At 46.9% G+C, this 23,014-nt stretch overlaps 1 protein-coding gene across 15 annotated transcripts in view; it reads right to left on the bottom strand.

The window, feature by feature from the left end:
• Positions 1 to 23,014, bottom strand: part of MBNL1 (muscleblind like splicing regulator 1) — a 112,947-nt gene that overhangs the window by 21,031 nt on the left and 68,902 nt on the right. For 14 of the 15 annotated variants that reach the window (XM_030495429.1, XM_030495420.1, XM_030495430.1 and 11 more), the window contains 2 exons: positions 8,107 to 8,277; positions 2,446 to 2,646 (listed from right to left, as the gene is read on the bottom strand). In XM_030495429.1, the coding sequence (XP_030351289.1) occupies positions 2,446 to 2,646; positions 8,107 to 8,277 (372 nt within the window). Of the gene's footprint in view, positions 1 to 2,445; positions 2,647 to 8,106; positions 8,278 to 16,817; positions 17,279 to 23,014 lie in introns of those variants that run through there. The other variant, XM_030495428.2, reaches the window with a different exon arrangement.

Below are 23,014 nucleotides of genomic sequence, written 5' to 3'. Positions count from 1 at the left end.
GGTGCTGCCTCCCCAGCACTGCCGCGGGCTCTTCCTGGTGTGGGGTGCTGCCCTGCAGGAGCACAGCCAGAACGCAGGGACCCAGCACGTTCCTGCACGACAGCAATTCCTGCAGCAAATGAAGTCTGCTCCTGGAGGAATCCCCGTGCAGTGCCATTTCACCAGGAAAGGTGACAAAAGAGATGCTCAAAGTCACAGCACTTTTTCTCAGGGGTTTCTAACTTGGCCATCCTCTTCCTTTCCATGCAAATTCAAAACAAAACCACCCAGCCTTTTTTTTTTTTTTTTAATTTTACTGGCATCAGATGGTTCTGCTGGCTTTTCCTAATCGATAAAACGTTTTTTATTGCAGACTGTGCCCCAAGTGTTTTGTGAGAGTAACACTCTCACAACTCCCTCTCGTGCAGAGGAGTTTGGCTCAGCAGTGTATCACTTCTCTAAATAGCTATATAAGGAGAATGCAAGCATCTAGAGGACCCAGATTTCATTAGCTCCCTGTGTACTTTGCATGCAAAGTCCCAGATTTCATTAGCTCCCTGTGTACTTTGGTCACAGTGTGCTAGCCAGCACTAGGTCTGCCCTGGAGGCACCACATGAAGAGGTGCCCCCGCGCAGTCCCTCTTGGGCTCCCATGGACATACTTGCTTCCCTGGCCATGGGCAGAGCTGGTACTCAGGAACTTTGGGTATGTCCTGCTCTTGCTTACCAACAAAAAAGTTTTGAGCCCACATGTCCCCAACACCACTGACCAGCACCACAGCCTCTACACAGGTGGAAGCACAATCAAACACAGCAGCTGACCATGGCGTTGTGAACCAAAGGGCTTCCTGCTATTGGTGTCCTCTCTCAGTACTGATTTCCAAATCTAGCATGATTTATTTATGAATTTATCTAATCGCATTTCAGTTTTAATCCACTTCTGGCAGGTATCCATTGTGAAATAGTCCTCAAAGGAAAAACATCCATTGGTGATTCCAAACAGCCACCCATGCATCAGCTCTCAGCAAAGTGTGGCTGCCTCTCCTGTAACGTGACCATGCTTTGGGAAACGCTTTCCTTGGAGAAAACATCTCTAAAAAGGGAAATGATGCGATCCCACAGAAGGGGAACCTGTAGTGACGTGAAGTCTCAGAATAGTGACAGTGCAGCAGGAAATGCTTGCAGCCAGATGACTCTCCATGCTCCTCTCAACTCACAGCATTCTGAGCAGCAGCTTGTCAGTCAGAAATGTAACTAAGAAAAAGGAACTAATTTTCCTTCTAAGGGGAGTTAATCCCTGTTAATGCAGGTACATGGGCAGAAAGGAAAGCATTACAACTACATGCACTGTAAAACAGAGATCCTTCTTGCTCCTTCCATCATGCTCCCTGAGTTCAGGGACCACATCCAAGAGCAGAACAACCCATCTACCCCTGCACTCCCAAGCCTTCACACTCTCCTCACCCACAGATGTTGCAAGGAACTCTGCGACCTGCTGCTGCACCAATGCTACAGAAACACTAGGGCTGAGCCTGGGCATGAGGTCTGGGGCTGCAGGGACAGGTCACAGCAAAACTTGTCTCTCTCCACTACCGATCAAAGCTGCTGCTGGCTGCTGTGCGTGCCGGAGAGGGAAGAGCACCAGCGGCTGCTACAGGGAGAGATGACCTCCTATAGGCAGTGCATGCCCTAACACACCGCCGTGTCCAACAGACAACTGGGGTGACAGTGGATCAGCCCACGTGCTCAGCCTCTCCCATCGCTGCCTTTTAACCACCAGACCTTACCAGGGCTGTGAGTGCCCACACACGGGCTGTGCCTGCAGGCGTGCTCCAAGCACGCGGCAGCCGGTGGCATGTCGCTGGCTCACCGCCCATGCTGCCGCAGCGCCGATAAGGTGCCAAAAACACTGTCAGGCCTTTCAGATAAGGAAGATTCAGGGCACGGGAGAGCACCAGCTAGAGAGCACTAACATTTCTCAGGGTTGTAGCAAGGATGATAAGCTGAGTGCGGGAGGCCAGTGGGGAAGTGCCAGCACCATCTGTCCAGAGCGAACGTAAGAGAGAGGCTGAAAGCCATCTTTTACCGAGGCAGCTGAAGCTCTGCCTTTACACTGCCCCTCGTGCTCAGTACCCATGCCCACGGCCTCCCCACATTGCATACACTAACATCTTCTGGGCATACATTAACACAGTTTTGAGGTGCTCTTGTTGCTGCCATGGCTATTCCTAAGAGGGCTCAGTATTTCCATTTCTTTCTGCAGTGGAGGGTCAGAAGCAGAACCACAAGCATTAACTTACTGTACGATCACTCAGTCACTTCCCATCCTTACCTGTTATTGAGATTCAATATTATCAGCTGAAGTAAAACCTGCATTATTTTCTTTTACACAAAAAGTATTTTATATCTAGGAGATATAATAAATGATACAACTTGTGAGAGTAAGTTACATATATCGGCTCCTACCTCCAGCCTGTCTGTCCTCATTAGCTTCTGGGCAGCAGCGGCAGCAGCGGCAGGAACCGGGACACCAGGGTTCCCTGTCACCAGCATTGGGGCAGTGGGCAGGATCTCCGCTGGGACGAGGCCTGGGGAGACGGGTCCCAGATAGGGGTTGAAGGCGGCTGATGCGTTGGTGGCTAAGCTCGGTGCAACAGAAAACATCGGCTGCAATCAGAGAAAACAAGAAAGACACTTCAAATATTTATACTTGACATGCTGTCAGCATAAGAACTTTTTGGCTATCACCTTGAGCACAACTGTGGTGAGTTTCTGTTACTGAGGGAAAAAAAATCTGTCATGTTTGCAGGACATGAAGAACACCCATGCAAATGTTGCACACGAACAAGACCATGAAGACAGGCATCCCCCGCCAGCCTTCGCTGGTTCTCCTCCCAAGCTTCCCTTGAATGCTCTCAACACAGCTGCTCATGGAGCAAACTCATTTGATCTGCGCTTGAGCAATGCCACCATAAATAAGCACTCCTCCTGGCCATAGGAGAAAGCCTGAGGCTTTCAGGAGGACACGTCCAAAATGTGTACAAACATCCGCTCTCAGGGAGAAAGGCATCTCCGCAAGAGCCCCGACACGCCGTCACACCACACTCAACTTCAGACACAGATAAATACATTTCTGACCCTGTTGACAGCCAGCACTGATTCAGAAATTACAGAGGTTTAATACAGGAACAAGACCAGACGACCACAATCATTTATTTTTACAAAATCAAACAGGCTGTCCATGCAGATATTCAGAAAGAAATACACTGCATCAAGGATATGCTTTATTCAGACTAAAACATCATTAAGCCAGAGAAAGAGAGAGAGAGCATGCAAGTACTACTTTTTTGTTTGTTTGCTTGTTTTAGAAAAGAGTCAGATGCCCTTGAAGGCTATCACATGTTGCGAAGATAATTGGATGTAGAAGACCAAATAATGCTATAAGACCAGATGCAGAGCTGTTACACTGCAGTAAAGATTAAATAACTCTTCTGTCCCACTGAAAGCAAAGGCACTGCACTACCACTGTAATTGCCAAATAAAATTTAGTCTGGAGTGTTTATCTTTAGTATCTAAATAAAGCAGTTACTCAAGGCATTCAGATTCTTCTTCCAAACTAATTTTTAGAGGGAAAAAACAACTACAGAGTTAATGCAACTCTCTTTCTCTGTTTCATATCTATTTAAGCCAGACAGCATAGTATACCACATGTTTTCATATTCCTGAGGAAATGACTGAACTGTTTGGAAGCAAGTAACAAGTCCATTTGAAACACTGGACAAAAATACAGAGAGAGATTACTGAAGAAAAAAAGAGCCAAAGTTGTACAAATGGGAATAATTTCTTCAATGCCTCTGGTTCTTCATCCATGTGAATGAAAAAAAACCAGGCAAATTTTACAGGAAATGAAATATGACTCTCAAGTACACTATTAATTAACTGTACTTTTCATTGCTGTGCTATCAGCTATGTAATAATGAACACTAAAAATAAAACTACAAACCAGTCTGTTACTGTGCAACTTAAGAGATATCCATGTTTGATTTCAGCCCAATATACTCACTGTAAATAAAAGACTACCCCATTTATTTTCTACTGAGATAATTTCATACTAATATAAATATCCTGCAGTCTTTAATCCTGCAACCACTGCAAAATAATAGCATATTTTATCAGAGCCACTTTGTATTATTCTGAAACTCACAGGCATTTTGCAATGTGCTGTACACACGTAAATTAGGAGATAAAAACCTGTACTACAGTTGTACTGGCCCATACTCAGATCCACACTGCTGGCAGAAAGAGACCATGAAGTGGTGGAACCTGTGCAGCACACAACTGCTTCTTGGTGGCAGGACTCTGCCAGGGCACAAAGCCACCTGACTGCTCCAGTGCCAACCCAAGGCTTGGGTGGCTATGGGATGGGGAGGAGCGGGACTCTACCGTGAGGGTCACCCCAAGCACGGCCCTGACAACCAAGAGCATCAGCTGAGGGTCAGCTTGGGCTCCCCTGCCTGTAACTGCAAACTGGTCAGAACGGAGCCCTCAATGTGACAAAGGAGAGGAGAGACAGAGCAGGGGTCCAGCTCCACGCGTGCTGCTGGGCCCAGATCTGCTCTTTACTGCTGACTCGTTTTCCAGTGAACTTTCACTTCCCATCTCTAGAAGCAGAGATACCATTTCTCTATCACCATGACCAAATCATAGAACTACTTGGTGGCCTTGCAGTTTGGGTCCTCCTGTGCTGTGCTTCTTGCAAAATAGCTCAAAAAAGCAGCTCCTGAGATTAGCGGAGAGTACAAAGGTGAAGGAAGACACAGCCTTGGATGCAGGTCTGTGCTGCCAGATGCCCCATAATCCATGTCGTCTCCTCTACTGAATAATTCTGCTGTAAAATCGCCTGTGCACAACTAACGTGAACCTCACCAGCAGGTCTGACCTCCATGGGTCTGACACTGCTTGCTAATAGAGTCTATTGATTGGAAAGGAGACATGGGGCCACCTTATGAATCAGCCTCTGCAGCACAGCGGAGCCATGGCTCCTCCCCAGACAGACAGGCAGGCTTTATGCCAGCACTCCAGCTTGCTGGCCCACAGGGACCAGCTGCCCACAGGGAAGGAGCTGGACTCATTCAACACATCTTTAGCAGTCATCTACAGAGCACCTGCTCCACCAAGGAAAGCACAAGAGTGCACCACATACAGAGAGAGAAACACTGACAACCTACAGCTACCTGTGAGTTATGAACACACCTGCAGGAAAGGCTGTGACCTTGTTCTGCTGCAGATTAGCAGCTGCACCATGCAGCAGATTGCCTCTGGAGCACCAGCGCTCTGCAGAAACCCAAGCCTGACTAACAGCCCCGTGGCTCATGAAAACCCTGCTCACCATCAGATACCCCCTTCCTCAAGTGCCAGCTAAAAACAGATAAAAGAATGAACTAAAAAGGAAAGATGGGAAAAGTCCACAGACATTACTTGCAACCAAGATAATTAAAACATTTATCAAACAGAAATACGAGTGAAAGGATCCTACTGCTTTGCTTACCAAAATAGAGTCTCTCATTAAGTTAGTTCACTTTTATTAAAGCATAGGGTACAAATTTTAGTAAAACAAAACAAACTGAAGCATCATAGGATGGGATGGTATTAATCACCTGCCAGAACACCCTGAAATAACATCTATTTCAACTGCGCTAAGAAATAATTTTACAACCAAATTGGTAGGATGACATCCACTTGGAAACACTATTGCTGGGACAGCCAGTGGGCCTTGCTATGAATCCTTGTGCTGAATGAGACTGAATTCTGAAAACAGTCTGCAGTGCCTAACATCCAGCAATGCGCACAGAATCACCCAGCCGTGACTGGAAGGGTTGTGCTGCACTTACCACACTGACTTAAATTTTGCTCGTTACAGACAGTGTGAGCACAGCATAAAGGAGAACCGAAATATGATTTAAATGTTGTCCTCATGCTAGTCTCTTCTATATTAAAAAGGAACGTTAATCTAAAGGACTGCATTAGTACTTTTTTGCATGTTTACCTACATGTTGGTGTGTGCCTACACATTGCTTTGTATAAACCTGAGAGCCACATTTGGTTACAATTCATGAAACCACCAACCAAGCAGGTTAACAGAGAAGAATATTTTAAGCAATGGTCCCTACAGTTGGCTGCATTCTGACTGAAGTTTTCTCATAGTCCCAAATATGAATGTACTGGCACTAATGCTGTGTCACTGTACTCAGATCAGGAAATAAAAATAAAATTGTGGCATGTGTACATGTCTGCTTTGAGCTGTTGAAACTGAAAAATAATTCTGAGATTGCTCTGGAGTTGAAGCACGTAAAGTACAGCCTGTTTTTGAGCTGTCTAGCTGTACGGACACTTAATTTGGTTCCTGATCTGAAAGCCAGCAGCAGTGGGCACCAGCCCACAGGCAGCCCCATTTCTCCTGCAAGACGGGAGCAAAGAACTGGCTGTGCAGCACAGTGCCAGGGTGTCCCCAGGAGCACTGCAGTGCCACAGCCTGTGGTATCTGTGCGCTGATGCTGCCCCAGCAACTCTCCTTGCCTGGGTGACATAGACAGTTTTATCAGGAGAGAGGAAAAGAAAATGCAGTATCGTCTCATGGTGGGCTAACAGGTACTTAAAGCCAATTTACTGTGACGATCCTACATTTTCTGCTTTTCTCCCCCACATACAGTTTTTCTTGAAACAGCCAAGGCATAAAGCTCTGTGGGAGAATAACAGTTACATTAACTGAATCAAATAAGATATAAAATATTTACTGGTATTCTGTAGACCCATAAAATGTGGGGCCAAATAACCATTTGAAACAAGTATGAGAGTCCTTTCTGCTGAGATGATTTTTCTTAAGGATTTAGCTATATTTTGAGAAGTATTAATTGTCACTATGTTTTTGGAAATAGAAGTTGAAGAACTCATCTAACAGAGTGAATATAGGTTTTCTAATGGAAAGTATACAGAGGTAAATAAATCTCCCTAAATTCTACCTTTGCCAGCAAGAAAGGAATAAAAGAACTGTCAGAGAAGTACTAATGAAGATATATTTATTTTATACATATGTATGTGAAGTTATTTTTCTCTTTGCTGCCATTTTACCAATTGAAAGGGAGAGCTTCTGCCAGGGGAGCATTGTTTGCCTTTTTATGTAGAAGATACCAGCCTTGCTCATACATTAATCGGCGTCAGTCTTGCTCATACATTAGTCAGTATGCTCTAATGTTTGAGCTAGAAATTTATATCACAAGGGTTCTGGGCCAAATTTATCCATAGGTTAGCTCAATGACCTCTCTGGATTGCACTAGCGAGGGATCTGGCACAGGATGTTCAGTTCCCAAAGGCGTACGTGCACAGTGGGTTGATGCCAATCATCTCTATATTTGCTGAAACGAGGAATTACCGCAGAGCAAGAACTTCAGCCACAGCATTCGACTTCGTGGAACACTGCACTGCGTCTCCTTACTACGATACAAGAGAAACAGATATGATGTAATCTGTGATCACATTTTACTGTGACCGGACAAGAGATTTCTGATAGACTCTCCTTACCCCATCCCTTGGCTTTCTGTAGAAAATATGATTATCTGTGCTTCTCCTTCTTCCTGCCAAGCCTAAGCTGTTGATCCTGCACGTCAGACTGACACGCACCATACATCACTCACAGCAAACTTTCTGCTCTGCCTGACAATGTGCTGTAAAAACCAAAGTCAAATTCCAGCAAGTAATTCCCTGAGAAGGTTCCCCTGAGTGAAGGGAAAACATTCAATGGGAATCTTCCCAAACCCAGGAATTTCCTAGAGCACATGAAATTGCAAACGAAATATCTATTTACAAAAGTCCCACACAGATCACTCACCTTCCTAATTTTAAGAAATAAATTGCAATGGGAATTTTAATTTAATTCTGATTAACAATATTACTTCAGGCAAGGGAGGACTAAGAGTACAAAGACATACAGACCAGCACTTCATTGTATTGATTTCTCCACCAGTTACTGACATTTGTGGGATTTCACGGGCAGACAAGCACACCTGCTAACAACTTACTTCAACTAGAACTCGCTGTGCTCACTGATAGAAGCCAAAAAGCAACACATACCACAGGCTGCAGCGGGGCACCAGGCATCATGGCATTGGCAAGCTGCATCTGCTGGGCCAGCATGGCCATGTTCTTCTGCTGAATCAGGTTATTGCGTCCATTGATCTCCAGCTGCGTTTTTAAGTGGGGTGGTGGGTGAAGATATTTGCAGTTTTCCCTCGAACATCGACCCTGAAAAAGAGAATTGACATAGTTGGCTTAGAAGCTACAGATGTATCTTCGTTCCTTATGTTGTGAGCTAAAACAAATGCAACATGCACACTACAAGCCGGAGGAAAGCCCCTGCAACTGATCTAGGCTATTGCACACTGACCAGAGCAACTTGTCAATTCCACTATCAGCTGCTTGCTTTGCTTTTCTAAATTATGTATTCCTGCAGTACAACTCTAAAAAATACTGTTTCTTTTAAAAGTCGCTGAAGATGAGCAAACATCAGTTGTTTTGAAAGCACAGCATGCTCATCCACTATGGGCACATCATTTTGCCCAGTGAAAGCTGTGCCCATGGGGCCTCAGAATGGCTCCCCCCATGCAATGCCACAAATGCCCAAGGCTCGCTTCTCTTTCTGCTGTGCAGGGGCACAAAAGGCACTGAGTACACAACAAAACATGTGGTCAAAGTACCATTATCACCAGGAAAATAGCACCGGCTCTGCACTTTCACTAGACCTGGAATACAGCATCTTTAAGGAAAACCTCTTACATACATGCTTTTTTGTTGCAGTTGTGTAAACCAAACAAGAAAATCAGAATTGACTTGTTTCTAATTTTTTCATTAAATTCAGATGTGGTAAACAAGAAGTTTCATGCACTAATTTTATTTGGATGAAAGGACATTCATCAATTTGACAAGCATTCACATTGAGAAATAACAAAAGATCCTCCTATGTACAACATATAACCAAACCCCACTGTACCTCCCTGTCACCAAGCAAACCAGCTTCGCACGTAAGACAACCCCACTCGGCAATCTCTCTCAAGATGGCCTCTTGCTCCGGGTGCCCCCTGCAGGCTCCCGCCTGGGCATGGGGAGCAGGGCACAGAGGTGGCTTCTGAAAATCAGCCCCTAGGGCCTTGGCTGGTAAAAACCTCCGAAAGGAAAGGCTGAGCCAGTGCAACGGGTGCTATCTGCATGGCTGCTCGGACACAGTGTGCAGCAGAGGAGGCCAGGGGAGGAAACCCCCTGTCCTGAGGAAGAGAATCCCCTCTCCTCAGGGCATGTGAGCTCTGGTCTCATTCCAGGAGACTGCTGAAAAGGCAAATTCATTAATTCACACTAATTTTTCTTTTACACTGGAACACTCGAGCCCAGACTTTCACTGAAGGGATGACAGCCATTAAAAAAAACCCAAACCCAAACCAAAAACAAAAAACAAAAAAACCCCAACAAACGTTAAAAAGGAGAACTGAATCCCTCTCTGGGAAAAAAAGATTCCTTAAATTACATTTTTTTCCTCTTTACTTATTCATCTTTGAAATAAATCCAAACAATGACAAGGCAAAAGACAGCCTTAATGTTAAGTAAGAAACCGTTTTTATCAGGAAACAAATTAATTCAATTTAATTTGACCTTATACTGCAATTTTGCTCAGAAAGTTAAAATGTATTCTCATTACAAGATCTGCCAGAAATCTAATTTGTATGATGATTTTTGTCTCCCCTTGAAGCTGGGATAAAGGGTTTGCTGCTGCCCCCCTCCTAGGCTGTCTCTCCTGCTGGCAGTCCAAAGTTCTTGTAAGTAATTTTCCTAGTTATTCATCTGACATCTAGGTGATCCCTGCACGGGAAGATACACTTGATACAAAGAAAAATATAGGAAGTTTCATGGATATCTTCAGGTCTCCAGGCTACCCACCAAGATTATAGAAAGCCCTATGTATATGAAGACCACTACTGTAGTGAACAGCAAAGAAATTCCATCTTTCAGAGCATCTGTTCATATGGCCAGAGCGTATTTCATTGAACGAAGCGCATTTTCCATGACATGATCCCGTCTACCTCCAGAGATTACACAGGAGAGCTGAGTAACGCCAGCCAGCTACAATGGGAAGGTGCAGACAAACAGAAACCTCAGCGCCTGGCCGTGCCATGCTCACTGCCACCTTGCTGGTCTGGACATGGAGCTGCAAACGTGTTGGTCTTCTTGTTTGTAGCAAGAGCCGGAGGGCTCCCAGGCCCCTGATGTGGAACTTTTGCCTGCCCCTCACACAGCCCTGGACAGGACTCCCGTGGGCACTTGCTCGCTGTACAGAGGGGTGCTATGGCTGTCCTCGGCAGAGCTGATGCACAGAAGGGACCACCAAAGTCATTTGCAAGAAAATCTCCCTAAATAACACAGCTCTGAATGACAGAAGATAACCAAGACAGGCCAGATAATGCAGGAAAGCTGAAAGCAAAACAACTATGCTACAGATAAGACAGGGAGAAAAAAAAAAACGTGTAGCCTGAGAAAATAATTTTACAGGGGAATGGAGTTTCCTAATGCAAATAAGGATTAGGATACATCAGTAACAAACATTAATGATTCCTAAGGAGAAAAGACAACTTGATGGTGGCAGCAGGAATCAGTGTTGGTGGAGCGTGAATTTTAGTCACTGTGTTATTAATTGAAACCATGTTTTTGTATGTATGCCTACATGCACATACAGAGGTGTGCACCACCTGAGGTGGACCGGCCGAAACAATGTGCTGGACATCTCCCACCCAGCTCACCAGCACAGCACACCTTCGCCTGGGAGGTGGGGGGTAAGCATGCTTTCAGCCTGGGGGTATACTTTCAGACAAAACAACCCTCAGTTCTCTCCTTTAGTGCCTTACTGACAACAGTGTTCAGTACTTAAACCATTTTGCACAAATAATCCAACCTCATTTCAGCACACATCTCCCTCTCCCCCCAGCATTACACAATTATATGAAATGGTAGGTAAAAGGCAAGCGCTTTGGAACAGCTTTATTTACGTAATTTTTTCTCTTGATACTATAACCCATGTTAATTGTTGCTACCACTAAGTAACATGGGGTAAAATTACACATTTACTAGATGCCTGGAAGATGATATCTTACATTAGCACAATGTAAAAATCAGACTTAATTACTACTAAATGGGTAACATGAAACTACAACATGTGTTACTGGAATCAGAGAGGAGCAATTAGCAAACCTGATTCTGAAATGCAAATTAAATTCAGTGTCCTCAATTCAGTGGTGGGGTTTAGGCTGCTCCACAACTCCCTAGACTGGATCCTAAGCCTGGCAGTATGGGTTGCATAGCATGACCGTTTAATGTACTGCATAGGCTCAAGCGCTTTAGGGCCAGAAGAAGCCATTACAGCAATCTAATGCACTGCCCTCTCCTTTGTTTCCCCATCAAGGCCATCATGTCTGTTCACTTGGCGGATGATCTTTAAGGAAGACAATTTACTCTCAGTTAAGGACTACAGGAATATACCATGTTCCCGAGGTAAACTGTGATTATGGCTAGTTATCATTAGATACTATAAAAAAGCTTACATCCTTCTTGTGCATGTTGCTTTGGAGACTAGTGCAGAGTTTTAACCTTCAATCTTACTTAATTTTCAGATCTTAGCAAATTTTCCAAAAGAAATACAGATTTCTCTGTTTGGGAACAGGGTTTCTTGTCTTACTTTTACTCCATGGATCTTTAAAAATGGTCAATAGAGCATCCAGGAGTTGGAAACCACCGACTGAAAAGCACTGTCAAAAATCTCCATAAAGAACAGGGACTGAAATAATCTCCTTTATACTGCAAGCAAGTAGTTTCTCAGTTACCTTTTCGTTAGATTCTGATAACTTCAGTCAACAGTTTAAGGCATATTTTAATCTCTCTGAACCTTTCTGATCTCTTCACTGCTTTTTCAGTCACAAAAAATGAATACTACAAGTGAGTAAATTCAGCAGCAGAAGTTGAGGTTGTGTCCAGAAATGCTGTACTAACACACTAGTAGGGTTCTACCAGAACTCTGCTGGACTAAAACTTATCAAACACGCTCCCGAGGCTTCTCAGGTACACCCTCCACCAGAGCCCCCACTGCGGACCTCCAGTCCCTTGAGAGAAGTGGGACAAGACCTTCCCCATGGGCAGAGCCAGCAGGGAAACTCGAGGTGCACAGCATGACACTAAGCAGGGAAAACACCCACACAGCACCGTGGTATTTGGGCAAAAACATGCTGCCAAGATCCTGCCTTTACTTCTGCGCTCAGGACTGCTGCAGGAAGAGACCAAGAGGCCGGGCCGGGCGGCCTGTCTAGCCTGCCAGCCACGCAGGGCTGCACCAGCACACTCCCTGCCGAGCAACCCCGCTGTCCCTGGCCAGCACCCGCCAGCTACCACCCTCCCAACAGCAGCGTCACTGAGAACAAGCCCCGTGCACTGCGTGAGCCTTTGTGCACACCCTGCTCACAAATATGGAGCGAGGAAGAGGGCGAGCTGAGTCCGTGAGCCGGGCAGCTCTGTGTTCTCCCAGAAGGAATGCCGGAGCAGGAGGACGCGCGGGCTGCTCTCACATGATGTTTTTCTCCAGCTATCATATCAACAACGTTCAGGCAGAGAGCCCAGATGAACTGAACAGCCAGCCCGACTGTCATTAAATCAGGGCAGCATGACATCTGCAGTATTTTAAGCTATCTAACCTTGGCCCAAGCAGGCGATGGAGACTGGGAGAGAGGTATGGGTAGGCCCAGGAGGTGCCCCCACACCCCCATGCAGTGCTGGGCATGCGCCTGACGTTACTCGCCTCAGTAGGGCTGGGGCAGGGAGGGTGCCCTTCTTTGCTGGTAAGGTCTCCTGCCTCGCTCTGCAGCACTTTCTGTACCCATGTTAAATGTTTACAGTTCACTGACCCAAGCACCTAGCAAGCACACCCTGAGCTGGTGGGTAGCCATGGGAGGACCTGGCTGCCTCCTCAGCACCCTTCTGGGGCGGCAGGAAGGATGGAGCCAGGGGCTGTAGGCCCAGCATCACCACAGGGGCTCTGAGAGTCTGTCCACCCCCACTGCCTGCTAGATCAGGGCCACCTCTGAATACCTGCCCAATCTAAATGCCATGCAAACATCATGAAATGGCGAGGTGATGCAAGGACAGTGCCAAGAAAAGACATTTGTTTGCAAGCTGATCTACCTGCATGCTACCTTCTGCACCATTCCTCCTCCTAATAGTGTCAGCATCACCAAGAGCCCTGCTTCTGCCCGTGTGTGGCGCTGAGCCAGCGAGGCTCCTATGCCTGGTGCAGGCAGTGGGCCAGCAGCTGGCTCTGGGGATACGCTGCATCTCCACACAAAAATGCCCAGAGGTCTTCATCTGTCACCTGCTCCCTGCCACTCATTGTCAGGTCCGTTGCTCAGAGGCGATGGTGCTGGCAGACTTGCCGTTGGCTTCACAAGCACAGAGCACCCACCACTGGTTGTGCCAGCACCACCAGACAGCATCAGCACCCAGCGATGCTCCAGGTTTACATCCTGGCCAAAATTGCAGCAGCCAGGTACACCAAAAAAGCCAAACCATGAGCAGCTGCAAAGACAGCAACTGAGGAATGGGAGCTGCCATGCTGCATGAGGCGTCAGCCAGCGGAGGGAGACTCCGAATGGCCAGAGACACTGGGATGCTACACAGAATCCATCAAACATGGCGCTTTGACCCTTGCACAGCTCCCTAAGAAATGAAAAATAGCCCTGCAAACACACAGAGCACTGAACACCTTAAAAATTGGTTATTTCTAATCTCAATATTCTTTATGAGCCACACACCAAACCCTTAAATCTAGATATTTTCCTGAAGATTTTTTCATTTTTAAAAAACTGCTAGTCAGATTTTTGTGCTGAGGAGTTTTTAGTCGGAAACAGGGATTAATAAAAATGTGTCTGTAAGAAAATATCTACTTTGTTTATTCATTTGTTCATGGAAAATGCCTGTTTTCTTTGACTTTTCTATTTATTTCCCTAGACAGGTGGAAGAAAGTAGTGCTGCCCCTCAGCACGTGCCTATCATGTACATTTCACTTTCACTGCTCAGAAATGCTGTAAAAAAGGACAGTCCTCTCCGGTTGTGGGATCAGGATGCTGCAGCCGCAGCCTAGATGCATGTGCCTGACCCAGTGGTGTTCAGCCTCCTGTAACACCTTATGCAGTGCGGCCTGATAGGGACTAATCAAGGTCTGGTGATCAGGAGGCAGGTTGGGAGTTACTCTTCCCAGTGCCTTCGGGAGGCAGGGACACACATCTGTCCTCCCACAGACCTCCAGAAGCATGTCCCAGCTATGCAGTTGGGTTCTATTCCCCACAAAGTGGGAGTCATTTCCTGTGAATATTCGCAGAATTGTGGAAGAGAAAACATGGAAATCTCAGAAAAAAAGAAACCATAGTCAATCCTGTCTCAGAAAAACCACCCCAAAAATTCTGCATTCTGAAAATTCAGTGTACTTCTACAAGACTTGGATCATCTGATGTGCTGGATATTGATGTTACATCTAGATACTTAAGACTTTCATATAGATGAGCAAGAAATGAGCCCATTTCTGTGAGGTCACTTTCTTCTCTACACCACCATCTTTCTCTGAGGCGCAGCATGTCCTGTTTTTCAGATCCCACACTAGATGTTAGAAATACAATAGCAATTCTTGCTCTCTGAAAATAATTTCCTTCCAGAAAATGCCTTGATTGCATGTTTAATAATGAAAAAGTATTCTTGGGATTCACTTCTGAGATTGCAAACTCCTTCATCCACTGCAGTTACAGCTTAGGTAATACAGGTACTAATAATTTTTACTTTTTCCTTGAGGGAATATTTAATGGAAATATCAGCATAAGTCAATAAGTAATTAACAAGGAGATAATTTGAGCTTAGCGTGCTCTGGAGCCCTTTGTGTGACTGCGCTGCTGCCTGGCAGAGAAGCATGACCCACTGGTAGCCTCAGGGCACATGTGGGGTGCTGTGCCAGCCCCCATGCTCACCCACAGCCACAGCGCAGCCCACAGCTTTGGGCAAAATCCTCCATGGCCTGCAAATGCTCTTTCAAACACTAGCTCTCCCGGTGGCATTGGGACCAGCTCCTGCATCCATGACCCTGGCGTCTCCGGCACTCCACTGCTGGTCTCTACCTCTGCTCTGGTAAGGCACGTGTGAACCCCTAATCTCATGCACACTTAGGCCAAAGTGCACATACTTTATGCAAGTATCTGCAATGAGGTGTGAAAAGCAGGTCCCTGACTCTGAGTAGTTGCTATTAGGCCTTCAAAGCTGTTTTAAGAACTTAACATAAACTTTAATTCAAACTGGAAATAGTTACTTTCCAACACTTCCTTAGAAACACCATCTTATCTGTCACGCAAAGGAAGAACAGCAAACAGTAGACTTGGCTCCAGCCTAAAACTTTCCTGGAAAGCACAGCCTGGTGAGGCAATAAATAAGGTCTAATTAGCAAACTGCTCTCATAAGGTTACTGCTCCTCTGGGCACAACCCATCAGGACCCCACGGTGCCTGTGCAAGGGACCTACAGGAGTCCTGGGCAGCCTCTGCGCAGGGGCATTCCCAAAGCCAAGATGCCCTCTCCTTAAAAACTGTGAGCAGGCAACGGGAGGTCTTCCACACCAAGTCATCGCAGGGCACAGGGAAGACCCAGAGCATACTGCTGTGCTGTCACCCAGCGTGACACCCAACGTGAACCCTCCTGTCGCTGAAAGTTCTGTGGGAGACCACCACATCCACCTCCAGTACCCCCTGAATCTCAGGATGAGGTTCCTCAAAGCAGGCCTTACCCTGCTTATCCTGCGGTTATTTCGACAGGACGCTATTTACAGTAACATAATGTATAACTGTTGCCAGTGTTCTCTGTAGCATCCAGACTACAGGTTCTGGACAGCGACAGGGTGCACACAGACACTGGGGACACCGCTCAGCACCGCATGGTTTTGACCAAACCCACACGTTAGTGGGGAGGGCAGAGAGGCGACACTGCACTTGCATTTCTATTTGCAATGTTAACAGCAATTAGACAGACTGCCAGTGCTGGGATGCCTGCGGTTTTGGAGAGGAGGCATCCTTTGCAGAAGAGGTTGAAGGTCTTGGGAGGATCAGCAAATACCAGATTGGACACAGCCATAGTAGACATACAGAGACTAAATAAAGATCACAGTTACTTCTGTCATTTGATAAACACCAGAGAGTGCACAACGAGCACAGTAATCTTGCCATCGCTATTTAAGCTTATCCCTCTGCAGCAGCATAAAACCAGAAAAAGCAGAGAGACCCAGCAAGCTATTGGTGTGCTCCATTGACTCTGCATGTCCCGGCACAGCACTGACTCCTTACTTCAGCCAGGGCAAGCTGCCTGACTCCACATAGAGCTTTCCTCTGTGTTTCTGGAGGTAGGCAACACCAATTGCCCTCTCTGTATCTGACGCAAATACATCTGTATGGACAAGTTTCATAAATGCAACTGGTCTGGGAAAATCTTAAAACTAAGCTGCGCCAGCCTGCTGGGTCTGTTTATGTATGCTATTTTTATACCACTGCGGTAGCACAACCCGAGTTACCAAGCACTTGCTCCACCACTCTGCGCGTGTTTATACAAGAACTATTGCTCACAAAAGCAAATGGGAAAGCTTCTTGTTATTCATCAACCCACCAACACCATACCATTAAAATATCACCATAGAAGTCCAGAGCAGAGAACCAAGAGCACCAACGTGCTACTCACTGCGTGCAGAGATGTTACTGGAACAAACCCTGGCTCTTCCCCCGAGGTCCCTGGAATAAGCCCCATGAGCTCTCCTCCGAGGTCCCAGCGCTGGCCCGGTCCTCGCAGGCAGAGCCACAACGCGTGGAGGAGCGTGAAGCCTTGTGTGGTGCAGTGCAGACACCAGTGGGTGCCGATGCTGGGGCGGCTTCCTCACCCTGACCGTGGGCCAGATGCTTGCTTCAGAGCCAAGAAGCTCATCTGCAGCCCCGCAGCACTGCCCCTCACTGCCCTCAGCTAAACATTTAACAAAAAGAGGGACTGCTACCTATAAACACAGCGTAAGCACAGGGCTGATGCAACAACCTTTCAATTTAGATTTTTAGCATACATTGCTGCACAGGATGTTCTGGAGACAAATTAATTCTCCAATTAAAAATTGTTGCTTAGCAACAGGGTTTGAGATGCAGAAGGGAAAAGCCGGGTGCCCCTGAGGGCTGGCTGTGGGCAGGCAGGACGCGCATGAGGAGCTGCCTCTGCCACAGCCTGCAGCCAGCACTGGACCCCCGCCACAGAGGAGGTGTCCATGCAGCACCTTGTGTGCAACAGAGAAAAACAACCCTCCAGTGTCACAGGGAAACACAAGCTGTGGCACTAAACTCTGCTCCAAACTCTGCTTTTGATTATTCCAAAACAAACTGAAGTGAAAGAAACACCAGCCCCAGGGAGTTGCTCTGGCTTTTGAGCAAGTATTTTTTCCTCAGGTGGTTTTGTGAAATTATGGTTAAATATGTGATCCTGCATGCAGCATTGCTGTTATTGCTGCTAACATTAAATCAATGAGACAACCTCCACACCCCAGGATGCAAAGAACCTGGCTTTGAATCATAAAAATGTCAACCACAGGCAGGCTGTAACTTCTGCTGACAGCCTTCGGCAGCTACCATGGCCTTTAACCATCTGCAACATTACAATGGACTCACCACAACACTTCTGTGCCATTAGTTACCAAATCCTGCTTTTCGAGATTAGACATAGAACCCTCTAATATTTAACAGGCTACTTCCTCAAAACAAAAGAAAAAGCTTCTTGTGGCCAGCAGACACTTCTATGCGTGCTGTACATCCTGATAGCGCTGCATGAACATTTACCACCCCATCACTATTTAACAATTATTAACGACAGACACGATTAAACCAATCACACTGGGGTATTCCGAACATGCCATGGTACTGAACGGCAACAGCCACAGGTGAGGATGCTCTGCTCACATTTTCTCTTGGCTGGAGAGCTCTGCCCATCGCTACCTCCTCCACAGCGGTGCTGCTAGTCCCCAACTGACTTGCACCTGCACCAGCCAGATCTAGCAAACCAGCAGCCACACTGAACAGCGCAGCTCTAACAGGTTAAATATTTTTGCTCTGAAACAAACATGCAAACACCTCCCTCTTTTAGGGAGTATAAATTCCTTCCAACAGCAGAGACCTCGGCGTGCTAAAACCCAAGCAGGAAGATGGCTGTTACACAAAATCCGAGTATTGGCTGTAAATGGTAGAACTATTTATACTGATGCACATGTGTTTTACAGGAAAACACTTAACTACATGTAAGCTATGATGTGCTTTTTAAAAACAAACTGCACACATTTTATTGTAGTCATTGGCCTGCCAAGCAAACATACAGATAAACTTTTTAAATATTAAATAAAAAGAGTTACTGGACCTATTTTACTGACTTGAAGCATACAAACTGCAGTCCCAGCAAGCCAACAGCTATGCTTATGACTCTGAAGGCAGACAGTGGCTCAGAGGCAGGACCACAATCACTGAGGTGCTGCAGATCGTTGAGGAACAGACCACTTTGAGATGCAGCCCAACACACACCAGAGGAGTCATGACACCTCAGCTCCGCTGCCAGCTCCTCGCTGCCCCGGCGCACGGCCAGCCACTCCCCTGTTGCTGTGGGACCACAGAGCCTCTCCCCAGAGGCGGTCCAACACCACAGCCAGCTGCTGGTTCATCGCCAAACCCACCGGCTGGGAGCGATGCTCAGGCAGACTGCCCATCCACGGCCACAGGGGCAGGCCCTGCCGTGGCCAGGACCTGGCTCTCAGATCAACAGCCTGCCAAGGAGACAGCATGAGCTTAGGCACTCTCGAAGAATTTTCATGTGCAACCTGCTGGTGGCAAATGCACATCTTCAGAGGAAGGGAGTGAGTACATCAGCCGTGTGAAGATCCCTCAGACCCATCCAGGGCTGGGCTGTGGCATGGGGGCACTGATGAAGCACATGAGCTGTTACTTGCATTCACTACAGACATTCTTTTTCCACTTAAGGTGAAAGCTGAAAATGAATTCAGCTTTCTTCCAAGGGAAAACAGCTGTGATTGTTTTCTTTTGTCCAAAACTGCACACTACAGATGTGTCAGGAGCTTGGTTTTTTGTTCCTCAAGAGGCATACAAGAGGGTATGAGCATCCTTCACCCAGCCAGGTCCCCACAAGGTTCCTTCAGAGACTAAACGGGACAAACCCGCCACTTGCTGAACAGCAATGAGGTGTGCTTCATCACATGAGCGCTGTGAGCACGTAACTGTGTGACACGGCCCTTCTCTGGGGACCAGATTCCTGCGGGAGGTGTAAATCCCATTAGCAGCACTCCATCCCAGTGAGCAAACAGGCTTTTAAAGATGCACGCACATATCCATCTGGTATGGAAACACCTGATTTTATACTCTGCACAAACTATCCGGAAGATCTCTCCTTTAAAAACAAATTTCTATTTTTTAAATTAGGCTATTCCAAAAGTCATTAAAATCCAGGCAGATGGCCCTATCACTAGCACCCCTGATCTGTGGGCAGGCCCTGGCAGAGCTGGCCTTTGGCACACGCTGCCCTTGACTTCAAACTGGTGACTTTCCTGACAGCAGAGGGACAGGGGGGACTCAGGCCCAAAGTCTGATTCAGCATGTCTGCCTCCAGCCTTGCTGGTTCTTGCCTCCTGCACCATGGTGCTTTCGCCCTGAGGGGATAGAGGGATGTTGCTGCATTTTGCTGGTTTTGGAGCCATTCAAGCAGGGCAATCCTTTGCTGGTTCCTCCACAGCACTAGCACAACAGAGGAAAGCCTATCAGCTCCAGAGCACCAGCAGAAGGGCAAATCAATGCTTTGTGCCCATGTAAAAAAGATGAAAATCACCTGTGTATTTCTGGTTTTATAAGTGATTTCCATGCATAAAAATACACCACAGCATGGCAAAACCCAGCAAGCTCTTGCTTCTACGTACAGTAACCACATTCCTGGCACCACTGTGGTCGGGCTATACCCTGCAAGCAAGCTTGCCAGTACAGCTGCCTACGACAAACACATGGAGAACTGGGAGAGAAAAACACATCCCCTTGATATACTCATTTCCTCCTTGAGTACAGTGAATGCCCAGCAACATGCGGAGTGTCAGAGGACAGCAGCCACAGAGGCTGACAGTGATGGATGTGGCAGTTTATGTCTCTCCCCTTGTTAACAGCTCCAGCTGCCCTTCAGACCTCATCTGTTTCCCCAGTTATCACCGCCATGCTTTGTTCCACCCAAGCACACTTCTCTGGGTCTGGAAAATTGTCCCTAAATGTCCCACTGAGCCCAATTCCACCTCCCCGCCAGCCCCACCTCCTGCTGCCAGTGGAGGCTGTGGGCTGTGGAGGTGAGCGGGCTGCCGCCAGTCCCCACTACATAATGCTAGTCTCAAAATAATTAAAGAAACTTGTAAGTAAGGCAGACTCCAACCTATAAAGCAAGTACAAAGCTGCAGTGGTCAAGACAGACCCCTCCTGCAGCTGTGGGGTGTGAGTGCTTCAGACCAATGGCATCCCGGGGACAGCACAGTGCTGAGCCAGTACAGCCATGCAGAGACCAGCAGCCACAACACTCACAGCAGAGTCCCTGCTCACAGAGTTAAAACAGCAGAAAGCATGATAAGGGGTTGATTAAACAGCAGCGGATGAGAATAAATATTGACAACAACTGCTTAATTTCTGTTAAACAAAAGATTTCACATAAACACGCATCGGCCAGTTACAGCTGAACATCCCTGTTGTAGAAGATGGAAGCTGAGGAGCACAGCACTGGGTGTTCCCTGCACCCATGGCACTAAGTGACACCGGGGTGGGGCGGGCCATGCCCCGGGGACACACATGTGCTGAGACGAGCTCCCAGCCAGGCAGCATACCTGGCCCGGTACGGCCCTGTGCTGCCTCACGTCACCAAGCATACATTTCTGTCAGCACTGACATTAACGAAGTTCTTATGGAAAACACATTTTTAATGAATGGCAACTATAGAAGGATTAAAATAATCGGAATATCTTTCCAGAGCCTTCAATTCAGCTTGAATTTATCTCCCCGTAAGGCTTTCTGCTGGACCGCAATAGCTGCCATGTGTTAGTAAAGACGAGCAGGAAGTATTTTTAACAACAACAAAAAAAAGCTCTGGGTTTTATTACGTAGCTGAAAGATATTCAGGCCTTAAACAGGGGTCTCAGGGAGCAGATTCGTAGTGGGGAGCATGACACCATCACGAAAGCAGGGGGACCTCGCAGCTGGCCGTGACACCAGCGCAGCAATGGTACGCGCACTGTGCCATGGCACCAAGGCTTTCCCTGGCTTGTGTTTCAACCAACCTCCTCTGCAAAGCCCCAAACCAACCAACTCACAGAGTCAACAAGACTCAACATAATTTGCTTTTACAGGTCTTAAAGACCTTCCTCCATTTACCAGTGGGCTTTAGTATTAAAGTCCCCACAGAGCTTCCCTGGCAGCCCTGGGCAGGCTCTCCAGCACCCTGGGGACCACCCTGGGCACCACCTCATCCCCATTCCCCATTCCCACCTGGCTCTGGACAGCGCCTCAGCAAACCTGGTGCAAGTATGTGCAGCTATTTCATTTCTGACTATAAACTTATTTATTAAACTTATTAAAGGGCCTGTTGTAGAAAGCAAACAAGTAATTTCTGCTTATAAAGCACTGTAAACACTTATCAGATACACTGAGTACATTTGGTTAAGTTCAGCTTCCAGGAATACCAATCAAGGCTCTGGCATGTTCTGGAAGAGTTTAGCTTTAACCAGTAAATGGTCTGGAGCTGTTTTAAGCTTGGTTTAAGACTGCTATTACTCTAAGGCCTGAACACAAGGCCCATCTGCCTCCCCCCACATGCTCTCTGTCCTCCCAGGGCCCACCCGACGGTGCAGGAGCCTGGCTCGGCAGGAGCCTCTGCAGCAGAAACAGAGTCCCTCTTGCACAGAGCTGCCTTCCTCAGGGCTGAGGAAGGAGCCAGGGGAGTGTGCCTGGGGCAGTGAGCAGCCGCCACTGCCTCCTCACACCCCAGCTCAGCCCAGACAGGCAAAGCACATGCAGGACACGCTGCCTGCAAGCATGCTCCTTCCAGCTTCACACTTCATCATGGCCACTGGTCCAGGGGGATGTCTTCACTCCGTCTCCAGTTAGCCCAGCTGTAATTATGTGCTGTGCTGCAGCTACTGCAATGGATTATTTTGATTTACTCAGCAAATTAAATCATCAGTGGCTGAGCAGAATTATTTTAAAATATTTCTTCCTATGATTTTATGGCTGTTATTGCCGAAAAGAGGGGAAAAAAAAAAAGAAAATAACAGGCCTTTTTCAGTTATTCCTGGTCTCTTTGGGAGTTCTTTGCCAAAATCTGCACTACCAGAATAGGTACAAACCAAGTGTTTCCCAAGTTGGCCTCACAGACAGAGCTGGTGGCCACCACTGTAGCAGTGCCAGTGCTGCCACAGCCAGGGCCACAGCAGCAGCCCCATGTCCCCACTCCAGCTGCCCCATGCCACTTCCCTGCCTGACAGTGCCGGTGGCCCTGGCCTCCTGCAGGCACCTACTTTGCCTTTACACAAGGAGAAATGTGACTCATTTGAATTTGCTAAGACACTCTGTCTCACTTTTTTGGCATGATGTGATCTTGGTTATAATAATTAAATTGATTCGGCTACAAGTTTTATACTTTTTAATTATCTTTGTGCATCTTTTCATAGCCAGTGTAGCAATAAAACACACCAAAGTGACCACTTAATGACGTCTGTGTATCTTGTAGAGAAAAGTCTCAAACTCTCTAATTTATCACTTTGGCATACGCTGCTAATGGCACTTGTACAGGAAGAAATGCAGAGGAGCCATCATATTGTCATGAAATTC

The sequence above is a fragment of the Strigops habroptila genome, chromosome 8, assembly GCF_004027225.2.
Source record: "Strigops habroptila isolate Jane chromosome 8, bStrHab1.2.pri, whole genome shotgun sequence".
NCBI classification, from domain to species: domain Eukaryota; kingdom Metazoa; phylum Chordata; class Aves; order Psittaciformes; family Psittacidae; genus Strigops; species Strigops habroptila.
This window is presented reverse-complemented; position numbering and strand designations above follow the sequence as displayed.